The 11,981-nt window shown below is 42.9% G+C and overlaps 1 protein-coding gene across 1 annotated transcript; it reads right to left on the reverse strand.

Annotated features, from left to right (window-relative positions):
- Window positions 1–505: 505 nt before the first annotated feature.
- LOC126106147 (piggyBac transposable element-derived protein 4-like) lies at window positions 506–4,429 on the reverse strand. Its single transcript, XM_049912389.1, has 2 exons — window positions 3,124–4,429; window positions 506–852 (listed from the first exon to the last, which is right to left on the reverse strand). Exons 1-2 carry the CDS (start codon window positions 4,427–4,429, stop codon window positions 506–508), a joined length of 1,653 nt encoding a protein of 550 aa, XP_049768346.1.
- Window positions 4,430–11,981: the final 7,552 nt, after the last annotated feature.

The following is an 11,981-nucleotide window of genomic DNA, read 5'->3' on the forward strand; positions in this document are numbered from 1 at the left end:
GGTTAACTTCCCCAGATACCTCACAGCTTTTAACCCGCTTTTACTGTCTTGAATATCAGCACCGCTTTCAGAACAAATTAATGCATCAACATTACACAATGACGAGAAACTTGTTTGTAGCTCTTCGATTCCGACGATCACCTGTAAAAGAACAAGCTGTACAAATAGTTGTAACGGGACATCCTTCTCTAGCGTTACTTTTCCTCAATAGTAGTTGTCGATACCAGTATTATTTTTCGAATTTTGGGCAGTCAGTATTATCTTAGTTGCTTTTCTGAAAAATTTCATGTAAGTTCCATGCAATCAAAAGATACGGGCGTTTGTGTTACATATTTTGATGCTCGCAAATTAGCTCAACGTTCACTAAACGAGGTGAGGGCACGTATCAGACGCCTTCTTGAAGTCGACGAGCACACCACCAACTAGAATCGGACTGTGGATTCGTAGCGCACTGCGTCTAACCCCGTGGGCAGAGAGAGGCGCGGGGCGAACAGTAGCCAGCTAGTCACCCACACCCTGCCGCCTCCGCCTCCGCCGCCCCCGCTCGGCCGTCGCCGCCGTAATGGCTCGTTAACGAGGGCGCCAACTGGAGAGACGGCCGCAAAGTCACGTCTGGCGCGCGTGACGCGGCGCGGGGGCGGCCGGCCGGCCAGCACGTCGCGCTAATTGGAGGCGGGCAGGGCCGAGGTGCGCGGGCGGCGGCGGCGGCGGCGGCGGCGGCGGCGGCATGCGTCCTCACGCCCCGCACGCGCTGCACGCACCCGCTGCGGGGGCGGCGGGCGGGGGAGGGGCCGCGAATGTCGCCCTCCCGCGGGGCTTTTCTCCGCCGCGCCGCTCGGGAATTAGTATAATCTGTCCGCGCGCCCGTGTCGGGAATTAGGTTGCTTAGCAACGGCGAATCGCCCCACTCCAGTCTGCCACCGCTGCCGAGGTCACCGTTCGCACTTCACTGTTGACTCATCTAACGGTAACAGCCAGTAGCAGTCCGCAAATTTTGTGCGCAGATGCCTTCCGAAATATTGAACCTGTCAGAAGTCGGTGTTGTATGAGTACAGACACCCTCTCAGCGAATTTACTGTGGGTTTGCAACTCACCTCTCTCTTTAGCCTTCAACCCGGAGGGTCGCTTGCGTCAATACGCCGTCCCGTCTTCTGTGTGTTTTCCTCTTCATTACTGTGGTCGGACACTTGTCTTACATAGGTGTTAACCTATGTAAGACAAGTGTCTGGCGCAGTTGTTAGATCGGTAACTGCTGCTACAATGGCAAGATATCAAGATTTAATTGAGTTTCAACGTGGTGTTATAGTCCGCGCACGAGCGATGGGACACAGCATCTCCGAGATAGCGATGAAGTGGAGATTTTCCCGTACGACCATTTCACGAGTGAATATCAGGAACCCGGTAAAAATCAAATCTTCGACATGCAAGAACGGTACCAACGACGACTGAAGAGAATCGTTCAGTGTGACAGAGTGGAACCCTTCCGCAAATTTCTGAGCCATCAACAAGTGTCACAGTGCGAACCATTCGACGAAACATCCTCGATATCGGCTTTCAGAGCCTAAGGCCCACTTGTGTGCCCTTGATGAATGCACGACACAAAACTTTACGCCTCGCCTGGGCCCGTCAACTCCGACATTGGACTGTTGATGACTGCAAACATGTTGCGTGGTCGGACCTTTCCAAATTGTATCGAGCGGATGGACGTGTGCGGGTATGGAGACAGCCTCATAAATGCATACCAGCAGGGGACTGGTGGAGGCCATGTGGGGCGTGTGCAGTTGCAGTGATATGGGAACCCTAATGTCTAGACACGACTCTGACCACCTTCATCCATTCATGTCAACTGTGCGTTCCGACGGACTTGGACAATGCCAGCAGGACAATGCAACACCCTCCCCCCCCCTTCCCCCTACAGAATTGTTACAGAGTGGCTCCAGGAACACTTCCGCTGGCCAGCAAACTCCCCAGATATGAACATTACTGAGGACATCTGGGATGCGTTGGAATGCGCTGTTCAGAAGAGATCTCCACCCCCTCGTACTCTCACGGATTTATGGGCAGCCCTGCAGGATTCATGGCGTCAGTTCCCTCCAGCACCACTTCAGACATTAGTTGAGTCCATGCCACGTAGCCCTGCGGCACTTCTGCCTGCTCTCGGAGCCCTACATTAAATTAGGCAGCTGTACCAGTGTAGTTTCAGGAAGAACTTACTCACGAGCAAGAACATCAGTCTGAAAAAAAGTCATAAAAGCGTTTGTTTGGAACGTGGCCCTTTACCCTTTTTGGTCAATAAAAAAAGAGAAAAGCCCTAGAAGGCCTGCATCCTACAAAATTCATTGTCTGCTGCATGTGTGACATCCTTGGTCTTCCCTGGGGATTTTCCCCTTAACTCTTTGATGCACAGATTTTATGTTTAATTAATTTTTTAATAAAACATGCATTTTCTATGTCTGGTGGGGTTGCTAATAAAGGAAAACATGAATTAAAATTTTTTATTGTATTGATTTTGGTTTTAGATGGTGGTATATATAATATACCACCATGCCACTTAGGGCCGTACCTAAAGTTTTTGAGATATCTTGGTTTGTGCTTGTAACTCACCTTTAAATTCTACTCTAAGCAGTAATAATTAGTATAATTAATGTAAAATAATTTTATTTCTGGCAATTGGTCATTTACAATACAAAATCAAATTACAAACCTTACAAATAAAATATGTTTCTTATTCCTTTTTGTGAAAATCTTGAAAGCACCTTTTTGTTTTGCTAAGGCACAAAGGCACTTTGCATTCAGCGCACATCCAGAAAGTGCGCACTTGCTTCTTTTTTGTACTGCATTTCGCACAACGTCTGGCGGTAGTACGCTCTGGCTGGTGGGATGAATTGTCGAGACGCTGGCGTGAGGAAACATATGGCTTGTTTTTCTTTACGTGGACTTGACTCTCATGAAGTCTAGATGGCCTCAATGGTGTTTTCTGGGTTACTAAGCTTTGCAGGATACTCATCCTGAAGACTTTGGCAGTCATTTTTTCTCTATCGCCTAGTTCCTTCCAAATTATATAGCTGTTGACGATACTGACATCAAGCAGGTGAAAGAATATTCGGTGCCACCACTTTTTACTTCTCCGGCTTATTTCATATGATTTTTTCAGTTGGTCGAACTTGTCGACATTGTTCATGTGTGCATTGTAATCCATCACTGCTTGAGGACAAGGTAGCTCTATGCGTGAACCATCTCTTTCACGGCGAGTCACTGTAGTAACTTCAGGACTGTGAAAATTTGAAAGGAGATGAACAGCTCTCTTATCTTTCCACTTCAAGTAGAGGATGCCACAGTTGCTGACCCTCCAGTCAAATTCACCTCTGCTTAATTCTTTGTCTGTTTTTAATTTGGGTAAATGTTTCCTTGTTGGTTGAACTGTCCCACAGGCATATATGTTTCTCTGCTGTAAACCAGCCAACAAGTTATAGCTATTGAAATAGTTGTCGAAATAAAGATAATGGCCTTTATTTACGAGTTCAGAGGACAAACTCAGCACTACATGCTCCCCAAGGCCTGTTTGCACTGTGTCACCTACTTTTCCGGTGTAAATATCAAATTTCAAGTTGTAAGAGGTCTTGTCACACAGCATCCACACTTTGTAACCACGCTTTATGGGTTTATCTCTCATGTATTGTTTCATACTGTTGCGGCCTTTGAATTTGATCATTGACTCATCAATTGCTAGGTGTTTGCTGGGTTGGTAACACTTGGAAAAAGATTCAGATAGTATCTTGATCACTGGTCGCAGCTTGTACAGTTTGTCATAACCTGGGTGTCCTTTTTCTGGATGCAATGTGTTATCATTCAGATGAATGTTCCTCAGTAACCATCCAAACCGATTTACTGCCATCAGAGATGCAATATAACGATCATGAAGTTCTGGGGCACTAGACCAGTAGTCTCTGTATGCTGGCATACGCTTTATACCCATCAAAATGTTGATTCCCAGGAAAGTTCGTATTTCATTGTCAGTTGTTGGAGTGAAAGACTTGCCAGATTGCGTCGCATATAAATTTGTTTGGAAAACGATTAGCTCAACTAGCTCTTTTGGAAATATTTTTTCGAATATATCGATAGGTTCTGGATCATCAATGTCCCTAATAAAAGCACTTGGTCCTGATTCACTGTCGAACTGCATTCCTGAGGTAGCATTGAATTGTTGTCCCCAAGTTGGCGCTGTGTCAGCAGCGCGTTTTGGCGGAGTGGACTCACTTTCTTCCTCGCTCTCTGAAACTTCGCCTTCAGACGACACAATAGCCTCCGCAACAATGCTTGCTTCATAATCAGATTCGTCATCTGTGGTGTCAACAGTGGAATCCTCGTCTGATGGAATTTCACACAATAATCGTTCGATTTCTTCATCTCGTAAGCCTCTTCTTGACATTTTCATTTTCAAACAACAGCCTGAATCCAAGTAAAGAATACGTAAGCAAAACAAAATGGAGAAAGAGCTAAAATAAGTCACAACACAATTAAAAACTAAACTTTGTAGCGGAGGATTTCGAATTTTATACTAGGAAACGAAATGCAATAGAATACTGCTACATGCACGGTGGTACAAATAATATACCACCAAAATAAATTGTATATAAATAACGGAAGATTGTGCATATGAATGTATACATGGGTTCATACCGTAGCTGTGACGTCCAAGATATGGAAAAAACACAGGCGCAACAAGAAATTCGTTATAAACCACTATTCACACGCAAAAACCATGCACAACTCAGCACGCAGCTTTCACAGTTGTAATCTATGCAATTCTTGGCGGGAACTGATTCCTTATAGGCAGTGAGTGCCATCTGTCTGATAAGTAGAGAACTAGGTGAGCATATTAGAGTGGTGGTCGTGCAGTTAAACCACTGTGCAAAGAGCCAAGAAAATTTTCAAAAGGTGGTATACTATGTATACCACCGTGCTCCAAAGAGTTAATAGCTCCTTCTGCTATCGATCCAATGATGTTATTGTCTTTCAAAAAGTGTCCTCCGTGTTTGTGTTTTCTTCTATGGATGAGCCTCCACAGATATCTTGTGTCCTGTATTCTTCTCGGCACCTCTTCATCGGTGACTCTGTCTTTCCAGCTGGTCTTCATCATCCTCCAGCATCACCAAATCTCCAGGCCATCTAGCGCTTTTTTCTTTTTCTATTGACCAATTTTTGCACCCATACAGAGCCACATTCCAAACAAACACTTTTATGACATGTTTCCAGATTGATGTTCTTGCTCGTGAATAAGTTCTTCCTGAAACTACACTGGTACAGCTGCCTGATATTACGAGTATGTAGGGCCCCGAGAGCACGTAGAAGTGCCGCAACGCTACGTGGCATGGACTCAACTAATGTCTGAAGTAGTGCTGGAGGGAACTGACACCGTGAATCCTGCAGGGCTGTCCATAAATCCATAAGAGTACGAGGGGGTTAAGATCTCTTCTGAAGAGCGCATTCCAAGGCATCCCAGATGTGCTCAGTAATGTTCATGTCTGGGGAGTTTGGTGGCCAGCGAAAGTCTTTTAACTCAGAAGAGTGTTCCTGGAGCCTCTCTGTAGCAATTCTGGAGGAAGGGGGGGGGGGTGTTGCATTGTTCTGCTGGCATTGCCCAAGTCCGTCGGAATGCACAGTTGACATGAATGGATGCAGGTGGTCAGAGTCGTATCTAGACGGATCAGATCTCCCATATCACTGCAAATGCACACGTCCCACAGAGCCTCCACCAGTCCCCTACTGACATGCACGCTCCATGGATTCATGAGGTTGTCTCCATACCCGCACACGTCCATCCGCTCGATACAATTTGAAAAAGAGACTAGTCCGACCAGGCAACGTGTTTCCAGTCATCAACAGTTCAATGTCGGTGTAACGGGCCCAGACGAGGCGTTAAGTTTTTGTGTCGTGTTTTCATTAAGGGTACACGAGTGGACCTTCGGCTCCGAAAGCCCACATCGAGGATGTTTTGTCGAATGGTTCGCACGCTGACACTTGTAGATAGCTCAGCATTGAAATGTGCAGCAATTTGCGGAAGGGTTGCACTTCTGTCACGCTGAACGATTCTCTTCAGTCGCCGTTGGTCCCGTTCTTGCGGGATTCGGCCGCGGCGTTATGGGAGATTTGATATTTTACCCGATTCCTGGTATTCACGGTACACTAGTGAAATGGTCGTACGGGAAAATCCCCTCTTCATCGCTACCTCGAAGATGCTGTGTCCCATCGCTTGTGCGCGGACTATAACACCAAACTCACTTAAATCTTGATAACTAGCCAGTAGCAGAAGTAACCGATCTAACATCTGCGCCAGACGCTTGTCTTATACACGCGCTGCCGACCACAGCGCCGTATTTTACCTGTTTACATATCTTTGTATCTGAATACGTATGCGTATATCAGTTTGTTTGGTGCTTCAGAGTAGAAGCAAGCCGGCCGCGAGAGCCGATAGGTTCTAAGCACTACATCCTGGAACCGAGCGACCGCTACGGTCACAGGTTCGAATCCTGCCTCGGGCATGGATGTGTGTGATGTCCTTAGGTTAGTTAGGTTTAAGTAGTTCTAGGGGACTTATGACCTCAGGTGTTAGGTCCCATAGTGCTCAGAGCCATTTTCTTGTAAAACCAATTTTTGAAAACTGACCAAATCTTGGTAACTGATCATGCAAGATATTCAGAGGCGATAAAATATCGCCCCGAAATTCCGTGAATATGAACTGTAATTTCGTTGTCAATACATATGTGTCAGGGAGTGGATTGTGCCGTGAAATGGTCATAAGTGCAATAAAAGAAGAATGCACATAGTACATAAAGTTCTGACAAACTTTAACAGCACGAAAACGATAAATATTTTGACAGACTCTCCAAGACATGAAAACGTAAACATCTACAAGAAAAGACGGAAGATATGAAAAGTATGTTTTTATATTTGTATACGCAAAAACTGTGCGTTGTATATTGCGGCATTACTTGAAATTGGCAAGATTCCGAAACGATGCTCCTCATGTGTAAATATCGAGCTAATAAAATCAGATTGCAGCGGAAGACGAGAATAGTTAACATGCCATTCACTAACCTAATGCATGCCGGTGCCCATCTGAAAAGAAAATTTATCTGAATTATTTCGCTCAGTCTAAGTCATTCATTTATTACTGATAGGCTACGGGCAGGTAGGTTTAAGTCGCAAGATGTCAGACGCTTTTTAACCAGGATGTTTGCGCAAACAGTTTTATTGTCTTGGCCTTCTGCAAATGTGACAAAATTCGTCAGCATAGAATTTCTTGAAAAACAGATCTCGGATTTAATAAGAAAGGAACGTTCACTTTCTCTGCCCGGGGACTGGGTGTTTGTGTTGTCCACATCGTTTCATCATCATAATCATCATTGGTGACAGTCGCTAGATTTCACTGCGTAAAAAATTGGACTGTGTAAAAACTGGGACATTGCAAGGGTGCTGATGACTGCTCAGTAGAGCGCGCCCCAAAGAAACATCATCATCACCATCATCAACAACGTTCACTCAGTCCATTTATTATACTGTACAATATTTGTGAAATTAATAAGCAATGAAGGCCTTCGAATGACTAGTTCAATTCATTAAATAACTTTTACTTGAGCACAATTCAAGAAAAGTATTATACTTCTGAAATAAGTCGGTTGAAAAGCGTTGACATAAGCCCACTGGAGCCTTGAAATCGTAATAATAGTTAGTAAGAATAATTAATGATACAGAACTGTAACATAGAGAGAGAGAGAGAAACACAATTAAAATGAACATTTACATCATTTAAAGAGCAATTTAAACAACTGATAATTGAAAGGTGGCTACACTGAGCCACAGCGCCAAAAGTCGCGCCAGAGAGTATTGTTCCGCCGCCTCCACTGGCAGTGATTATTGAGACGTAGCGGCAAGCAGTTCTTACCGAGAAGTTGTGGTGGACACTGCTTGTAGCTGAAGTTAGAGTGAGATGTGGTAGTGGAGAGTGGAGAGTGTTGTTCCATGTTTTATGCAGTGGTTTGATGGGAGAGATAGCAGATGTTGTTCTAATGGAGATATTGTAATGGTCAGAGTGCATTTCGTCAATATATATGGAGGTATTTTCTTTTATTCTTTTATTCTTTCAGTGACCTGAATAATGTGTCATTACAGGTTCAGTCAACAAAGCATCTGGCGTGTGTTCTTGTATTAGAGTGTAATTCTGATTTTCTTGCGCAATTATAGTATTTCTAATTTTCTTTTATTACGTCAGTATAATTGGTATTTAAAAATTCTTGTCTTGTTGAAGAAGAACCGTGCCAGATGTGCGTTGAGTCATACTACCACATACAGAACAGCTACACTTGTGTTTGTTGCTTCGTAGATTTTATAGTTGCTGGGGACTTAATTAATTAATTGTGCTAACAGAAATTTCCTTACATTCTTTGTTGTCATTCTAAGCAGTCAGATTGCGTACTAAAACTAGTCAGGGCCAGCCGTTTACGAGACTTGCGTAATCGGACTTACAGCTACTAAAAAAAAATATTTTCATTGATATTTAATAAAGCCCCCATGCATAATATTTGGCTATAAAAAACCGCGGGAGATACCAGTTATACTTGGTGAAATGAAATGATTGTATGGCATTTATTGGCCGGGATGTCCCCTTCGGGGTTCGGCCACCGTATTGCAAGTCTTTTTAGTTGACACCACTCCGGCGGCTTGCGTGTCCCCTGCCAGGAATCGAACCCGGGCCTTTTGCGTGGAAGACGGTAGCGCTACCGCTGCGCTACGGAGGCAGACAGTTATACATGATTAAGTAACCCAAGGCTTAATGTGGCAGATACGCTGTGAAAACATTTAAGTTTACAGTACAATATAAATAAAAGATAGTTGTGGTTAAGTGCTGTTAAAACAATGTTCTGCCTCGGCCCTCTCTAAATTATCGCAGTAACTTAGTAAAAACATTAGTTAAGAAGTGGCCTCTATCTGAAGTAACAAATTAACCACATTAAACACAGAATTCAACAGTTAGCAACAGAGCAAGAGGATTTAAAGTGCATATTGCAAACGTCTGTCCATCACTCACATTAATATTTAGATGATATTGATAGACACATAAGTAAAAGATTCACCATAGCGAGCAGAAAAAGCTAATGTTCAGTACTAATTTTTGGTGAGATCTGAAGCGATGATAGTAGCAAGTTTAACATAAAATTCACACCGAATAATTTTCCTCCGTGATCGTTCTGGAGTAATTAGTTCTTATCCTTGGATGACTTAATCCACCAAGTTGACAGCCACGTCTGGACTGCAGGAAACGCACCGGAAGTAGAAAGGATCGACGAAAAACGTTTTCACTCCACCACAACATAGAATAACATGGCAATATACCATGCGTTGCTCATCACTGGTGACACCGTTGCAGCCCCACGACCAGCAGTGGTGGCTAAAGCCCTGACAGTACCAGCCAGTCGCGCTGGCGAAACGTCGGAATGGTTCTATAACGAACGTTGGTCGAAGAAGTCAACAGGCAATTTTAACTAATTTTGATGTAAAATATTGTATGAATACAAAGGAGAAACCGAACACATTTGGAACATTTGTGGCACAATTAACAGAACTTTAAAGGATAAACATGGAAAGAAACTCGATTGTAATTTTGTAAAACAATCGTTTTGCCGGCCCTACTATATGGAAGTGAATCGTGGATACTGAATAAAGGAGAATAAAAGCAAATACAGGGCAGAGCCGTGAAGTGACGTAAGAGAGTAGATGAAGTATGAAATTAGGACATCGAAACGAAGTTGGAAATTTGGACTGTGAAAGAAAAACTGAATTGAAACCAAAAGAAAAGGAAAGAACATCAACAAAGAATGGCTCCAGAGACACCACCACGTCAGATAAACAACTTTAAACCCAAAGGGAGACGAGATCTTAGCTATTCAATAAAAAGATGGGGGACTACAACAGGCCACAATACGGAATGGGAAGTAGAAGCAGAAGATGAATGGCGGACAGTTACATCTAAAATGCACTTGCTTTGTTTTATGTTTAACTTTATTGCGTATTGACTGGGATGGAAAATTGCAAATACCTTTGCCTAGATCTTATTTATATCTAAGACATATTTTCTGCTAAGAATACTGTCCATTCTCTCCAGCAGGTCTTCTAAGTTGCGTCTGTGAGTTGGTGGCCTATTCCAGGCCCTACCTCACATTTTATCTTGCTTTACATACGCGATTAGTGTATCAAACGTACATTTCTCTTTTTGCTTTCCGAATTGCTCGGTGTTCACCGTGCATTACTAGCGGTTTTAATTATGTAAGTCATGAGTGGTTAGCAAGTAGTTGCTAGTAATGTATGTGCGTGATAATGCTAGATTTCAGTATCAAGCGCAGTTCTGGTGACCCACATCCACCACTGCTGGCGGCTCACCTCCAACTGAGCAACGCTACGCGCTGTTAACAGCCAACTGCCCAACAATACAATGGCAGACAACAATGCAAACTAGCCACAGACTGCACACAGCACAGCCAGTGATTTTCATACAGAGCGCTACGTGGCGTTACTAATAAGAAAACCTAAATAGCCTACTTACATAGCCCCCATGCTCCCCACAAAAAAATTTACAAATTGTTTTGGGCAGTGGCCAATAATGATTTGTTAAAATTTTTCATAATTACAAAGACATCAAATGCACACACTTATTGATACAATGTTGGTCAAAAGCTAAAATTTTCTCACAGTCCCATAAAGACAATCCTGATCATTCATCACAGTAAAATTGCAGTGTTTTTTTTTCCCTCAAAGTCTGAGTAGTAAAAGAGAATGCACACAGAAGTAGTGGATTTCCATGCAATCTTGAAGGAGTAGTGTCGTCCTTCCAACGGAAAGACAGTGCTGACTCTTGACATGCAGACAGGTAATGGGCCACAACACAGCAAACCCACAGCAGAGTCAGTCGAAGTTTTGAAGAATATTGGTAGGTAGGTCATCACAGAGCAGACCCACTGTAGTCCTGGTAGAGATTATGTTATTGATGGGCCACCAGAGGTGCAGACCCACTGCAGTCCTTGTAGAAATAATGGTATTGGTGGGCCATCAAAGATTCAGACCCACTGTAGTCCTTGTAGAGATGGCTAGCAGCCATCTGTTGCGACTGTGCAGGTGCACAATCACCATCGAAGAGTCTTGTGGACAATATAGCAAGTGCATAAACCACCACTTGTGCATGCACAAAGTTTTTGGAACTGTCCTTAGAAGTCTTGCAGACAATACAGCATGTCCATAAACCAGCACTTGTGCACTCACAAAGTTTTTGGAATTGTCCATAGAACCAGCAATGCTGTTAATCAGTCCCTTGCTGAATTATTAACACATGTCCAAACACTATCAGTCCTCTTTTTTTTCACATGTTGTGCATATACTATGACCAACAGAAATGTGTGCAGTGAAATGTAGCTTACAAGTTACTTAATTTGATGAACAGGTGTCAATTACAATTTTATAACATAAGAATACAATAACAAAGGAACAAAATACATCATTAAAAACATGATAGTACAGATAACATTTGTAGTAATACGGGCTTTACTAAAGAGTAGAAATAAACATATACATCAGTGTTACAGGAATTATGACATAAGTACATACATAAAAGATCAGAATAACTTTTGAAACATCACCTTCACACATGAGCATTAAAACAAAACAGAATAAATAATGTCTAAACATCTTAACAAAGTAAATAACATATTATCAGAAAAATTCTACAATGTAACTCTCATCAGATAAACAGATAAAGACAGGAAGAACACAAATACCCAAGGGTACACAAACACATAGTGGGATAACACAAGGAAAGGACAGGGTTTGTTTTACTGCAGTATTTTGCAAACAAAACTTTCTTTGTAATTCAAAAATCTTTAAAAATAAATGTTTTAAGTATAAAATTAATCACTCAAATACGTGTACTGTAG

Source organism: Schistocerca cancellata, chromosome 10, assembly GCF_023864275.1.
Source record: "Schistocerca cancellata isolate TAMUIC-IGC-003103 chromosome 10, iqSchCanc2.1, whole genome shotgun sequence".
Taxonomy (NCBI): Eukaryota; Metazoa; Arthropoda; class Insecta; order Orthoptera; family Acrididae; genus Schistocerca; species Schistocerca cancellata.

Excerpts from the sequence above, each read along its gene's own strand:
- LOC126106147 (XM_049912389.1), bottom strand. The coding sequence starts at position 4,429 with ATGTCAAGAAGAGGCTTACGAGATGAAGAAATCGAACGATTATTGTGT. Across the intron at positions 853-3,123 it reads ATATGAAATAAGCCGGAGAA|ATTATACTAATTCCCGAGCG; the intron begins GTAAAAAGTGGT and ends GCGCGCGGACAG.